The sequence below is a fragment of the Cynoglossus semilaevis genome, chromosome 15 (genome assembly GCF_000523025.1).
Source record: "Cynoglossus semilaevis isolate Cse_v1.0 chromosome 15, Cse_v1.0, whole genome shotgun sequence".
Lineage (NCBI taxonomy): Eukaryota > Metazoa > Chordata > Actinopteri > Pleuronectiformes > Cynoglossidae > Cynoglossus > Cynoglossus semilaevis.
In genome coordinates this window covers 2,964,893-2,970,163 of record NC_024321.1, presented here as the reverse complement: position 1 = coordinate 2,970,163, position 5,271 = coordinate 2,964,893, and the positions used below count along the sequence as shown (strand labels likewise).

The 5,271-nt window shown below is 40.3% G+C and overlaps 1 protein-coding gene across 1 annotated transcript in view; it reads left to right on the top strand.

Annotated features, from left to right (window-relative positions):
- The first annotated feature begins 791 nt into the window (after positions 1-791).
- Positions 792-5,271, top strand: part of LOC103390617 (integrin alpha-6-like) — a 9,908-nt gene continuing 5,428 nt past the window's right edge. The window contains exons 1-10 of the mRNA XM_025063291.1: positions 792-1,092; positions 1,163-1,284; positions 1,372-1,451; positions 1,533-1,803; positions 2,351-2,470; positions 3,096-3,309; positions 3,670-3,869; positions 4,720-4,808; positions 4,907-5,034; positions 5,221-5,265. Of these exons, the coding sequence (XP_024919059.1) occupies positions 920-1,092; positions 1,163-1,284; positions 1,372-1,451; positions 1,533-1,803; positions 2,351-2,470; positions 3,096-3,309; positions 3,670-3,869; positions 4,720-4,808; positions 4,907-5,034; positions 5,221-5,265 (1,442 nt within the window). The 5' untranslated portion in view covers positions 792-919. The remainder of the gene's footprint in view (positions 1,093-1,162; positions 1,285-1,371; positions 1,452-1,532; positions 1,804-2,350; positions 2,471-3,095; positions 3,310-3,669; positions 3,870-4,719; positions 4,809-4,906; positions 5,035-5,220; positions 5,266-5,271) is intronic.

The following is a 5,271-nucleotide window of genomic DNA, read 5'->3' as shown; positions in this document are numbered from 1 at the left end:
AAGGCTAAATTTAGCAAGTATTGATGTCTGCTTTACTGGATGTGTGCACCAAAGGGTAAAAATATAGATTAGAGAATTACAGATGACAAGGCTGTGCAAAGCTATTTGACACATTAGGCTTTGAATTGTGGCTATATATCAACGTATGTACACGCCTTTATTTGGACTGCACCTATAAACTGCAGAAGGTGAACACTGTTAGGTTAGAGCAGGGCTGTCAAACTCATTTTCACCAGGGGCCACATCAGCAGTACAGTTCCCCTAGAAGAGCCGGTTGTAAATGGAAGACTGTATAGGTCAGGGGTCCACAACCCCCGGTCCACGGAGTTTTACTAATTTACTTAATTCAAAGAAAATTTATTCAAAGATAATCTGGCAATATTTTAAAGCAATAGGTCCCAGGTCCCGCGACCCGGCCTCATATAAGCGGTTATATATAAGTATAACCGCTGGTGTAGATGTAACTACCCCATAACAACCTAATACATGTTTCTGTCATTGATTATTATTACAAATATTGTTCATTTGCTGTGTAATAAAAAAACTGTTTAATAACTCAGGTAAGAAACTATGCTGCATGGGCTTTACTAAATACTTTTTAACCTCCCGCAGGCTGCATTTGGCCCCCGGGCCTTGAGTTTGACACATATGGGCTAGATGATCAGGTCCAAGATCTGTTTTCAACAGGGTCAGGGAACACTGAGGGTGTGTCTCACATTCAACATTCATCAATCAGACGCTGGTTAATATTAACCAGTTATGGCCGGTTATCTTGGAGATTTATGTCACACCAACCACACCTATTTGTCTGTGAGCCTGTCAGCTCCAGTTCATAAGGACGTTTTCTTTCTCTGAACCTGTATTAAGGTTTATTTTCTTTCTGCTCTGGATGTAAAAAGAACTGCAGATTAGTGTCCAGATGGATTATCCCTGGCATTTGGTAGATCTCTTGTTTATTTGGAATTTCATGATCTTCTCTGCTGCAACTTTCAACTTGGACGTTGAGAATGTTCTTCAGAGAAAAGGAGATCCAGGCAGTCTGTTTGGATTTTCATTAACATTTCACCAGCAGCTGAACCCTCTCAAAAACCTGTGAGTCCACAAAAATCAAATATCAAGTGTTCTGTCTGTGCATCATAACGCAGGTCTGGTTTTCTTGCAGATTGCTGGTGGGAGCTCCTCGAACAAAACGCCAGCACCAGGTGAATGTTACAGGTGCTGTTTACCAGTGTGATCTTAACACAGTCAGTGAACACTGTCAACCCATTGAGTTCGAGAGCGAAGGTTTGTCTGTTTATTTAAGACTCGTGTATCCATCTGCAGTGAGTGTGAGACACAACAAGCCCAACCTAATTGTTCATTTCTTTTTAGAGTTCCTCAACAGTAGGAACATAAATGATCAGTGGATGGGGGCCCGAGTGAGCAGCCAAGGTCCTGGTCAAAACATATTGGTGAGGGAACAAAACAAAGCACAACTTTTAACACAAAAAAAAATACAGATAGAATGAACAGAATTGTTCTTGTCCTTGTAGGCTTGTGCTCATCGGTACCGGCACTGGATTCCTGCACCTAGTGACAATGTGCCTCACCTCCTCACGGGCCAGTGCTACATCTTAGGAGACAACCTCAAAGTTGGGAAGGAGGAAAGGACATGGAGGAGAGTGGTGTGTGATTCAGAGCATCTGACGAGACGGTGGAAGGATCATGAGTGGTTCGCCTACTGCCAGCAGGGCCACGCGGCGGCGTTCGCAAAGGACAACAGATCGTTGTTGTTTGGAGCCCCTGGTGCTTATCAATGGAAAGGTTGGAAAGCTACATTTTAGATTACATTGCATTACGTTAGATGTCATTGATCCCCGACTGTAAATGAAAAACAACATCTTTTAAATGTAAATAACAAAACTATAATGCAAAATATAATGCAAGTGTTCTGTGCGTAGCATGGCACGTAGAAGCCTTCGAGGTGGCTGTGGAAGATCCTGTCCTTGGTCTTCATCAGGTGGGAGGTCAGCTCCTCCTTGTGGCCTGAGCTGAAATACTGCTCCCTGAAATAAGTTCAAAAATAAGAAATAAGAAAAAAAGTTCACAGGCTGCTGCAGCATCAGCCGAAGGAGATGTTCACAACAATCACCAGCCCTCCTCTAGTCCTCTTTATTTAGCAGACAGAAGAGCAGTGACAGTAGTGACAGTAGTCACACATATATATATATATATATACTGTATATACAGAGCACCCTAGATCTATCAATATCAGACTTGTTTCGGGTACCAAACAAATTGTACTACTTTTTCTCTTCACATTACACTGTGCATGTTTTTCCTCACCCTCACTGTTGTTTTTGTTTTGCAGGAATAGTAAGATTGGAGCTTCTGGACAACCTCGACATCCTGGGTGAAGATCCTCGGGAAACCGGAGACTTAGAACACTTAGATCCAAAACTAATTCCACTGCAGGAAAACAGCTACCTGGGTCAGTACTTCAAAACTCGAATTAGAGTATTAGTATTAGGGCCCAATTTTAAAATTTAGAACAATCCGAGTATTTGTGGTGACACAAATATTCATTAAGCTTTTTATTTAACTTAAACAGAGATGGACTGGTACATTTGTCCATATTGGACAAGACTTAAGGAAAGTAAACAATGTTGAAGACTTATATGCAGAAATAATTGACATCATTTCCATGGGACTTTTGTTGGTATGGAAACATAGTCAGGTATATAGAGTAAAAACATGATACCTGGTCTGTTTATGATACCTATCAGATATTAGAATTAGAATTGAAAACTGGCCTAAGTGTGAGGTCAACCTGCCTCCCTTCCCCCCTGCTGTGCCTCCCACATGTGGTGTGTGGGTCTGGCCTGCTTCCTGATGCCGACACTAAACATAACACTAAGAAGCTTGCTCTTTTCAGATCAGAAAACAAACAAATTGCACAAAACCAAGGTCTGCCACACTATAATAAATATCAGACTGAAAGTCTGAAGTTGCATTGTTGCAAGGATGATAGTGTTGATCAAACATATTATAGCCATTTATAGCTTAAATGTATGGTTTTTGAGGGTTTTCTTCCTACATTTATTTCTGCCGTCCAGGCTTCTCCATTGACTCTGGTATGGCCCTGATCAGAAAAGGTGAGCTGACCATTGTGGCGGGAGCACCCAGAGGAGGCTACAGTGGTCAGGTGGCCTTTCTTAAGGTGGACCGTATGACTAGGCGAAGTTTGGCCGTGGAGACTGTCCTCTCTGGTCCAGGCCTTGCTTCGTCCTTCGGCTATGATTTGGCAGTTGTGGATTTCAATGGTGATGGGTGAGTAATATACACATTAATGCATTTAGCACAGTGTTTCCGGAACATATATATCAACAACAAGCTCCCAACAAGTATATGTAATGAAATATAATAATCTTCTAGTTTAAATGACCTCATCATTTACTAAAAATCTCAGCCTGTTTAGTTGAAGAGAATGCAGATATACTGGCAGGAATTGAATAGAGACACTCAAAGATTCCACTGCTCTGATTATCTTTGTTTTCATGGCCACCTGCTGCCACATAGCAGAAGAGATATTAAATTGTTCTGCCTTTTATGAGAGTCGAAGCCAAATACACATTCCTGAGCTTGCGATACATCAACTGTATGAGCTCTGTATCAGTGTTGTGTTTTCAGCTGGGAGGACCTGGCTGTAGGAGCGCCACAGTTTTGTGTCAGTGACGGTCATGTCGGAGGAGCCGTATACGTTTACATCAACAGACGTGGAAGAAAGTGGGAGGAAGTTGTCCCAGTGCAGCTTCTTGGACGCAAGGAGTCCTCCATGTTTGGTCTTGCAGTGGCAAACATAGGAGACATCAATCAGGACGGTTATGGAGGTTGGGGTTCCCTTAATGTCTCGATTCTGATTCATACACATTATTACAACAGTATTGTTTAACGGGGTTCATTATTACAGGACTGTGTAATGACCCTGCAACTAGGAAAATAAAAATATAATCAGTGTGGGTTTACTTAGTCAGAACTTTACAAGGTGAATTTTTTGAAAATGCAGAAAGGAATATGATTTTCACACAGTTAAAAAAAATATGAAGGAATAGACGTAACTAGAACACAGTCCCTTACTGCAACAGAGCAACTATCTTTACTTGTTCTGCACTTTACTCAGTACATGTATTTGTATTACAATTGTATTCAATGCTTCTTAACCTTGATAATGCTTCTTAACTTGATAATTTAAAAGATTTTATTTATCTTTTATTTATTTAATACTGTTCATTTGTTTATAAATGAACAGTATTTGTGACTTGAATAAATTATATTCAATTGCAGAAACATTTTACACTTTGGCATTACGGCCAAATCCCTTAGATCTGTGACCCAAGACTAAAGCAATCAATCTAAAACATCGACGACATGTTAATGACAGATTGCTATTGCTGCTGATTAGTTTCCCCTTACAGTAGCATCATATGTAAAATAAACTCCTTTGATGGCAGTGATATGTTTATCTTTGCAGAAACATTTTACACTTTGGCATTACCGCCAAATCCCTTAGATCTTTACGGTTTTAATTCATTTAACAGCTACCCCAAAGTAATTGGGATTTTGAGCTAGATATACTGCATTGTCAATATAAAATATGATATATTATTACAGTTAAGGTATTACCTTGTCCCTATCACAGGAACAGAAACATTCTTCTATTTTCACTCTGATTGTGTTCAGATATCGCTGTAGGGGCTCCATATGAGGGTTCTGGTCGAGTGTATCTCTGCTGTGGCTCAACTCATGGTGTCCACAAAGAGTTTGCCCAGGTGAGAATGTAGACTAGTCCTCAAAATGGCAGGTTTCATCTCTTTTGTTTGGGGGTCTAAAACCTTGATATAGTTTTAATGTTTTTGTTTTTGTAAAGGTGTTATCACCAGGATCCAAACACATTCGTCTTTTTGGATATTCTTTGGCTGGTAACTTGGACTTGGATGATAATGCATATCCTGATTTGGCTGTCGGCTCTCTCTCGGATTCTGTCTTTGTTTACAGGTAGTTTTACTGCTACAGTGCACAACACAACATAATAGGAGTACTATTTCTGTCCAATAATAGTATCAATCTGTATCCTAGATACAGATTGGTGCATGTGTCCTAACAACGTGCTTCTTGTTCAAAGTAAATATGAATCAACTTTAATTTAAGGTGACTATCCACTTTTTAAAATGTTTGACACAGATCCAGGCCAGTAGTGAGTGTGAGAAGCCTTCTACAAGTGACTCCTGCTGA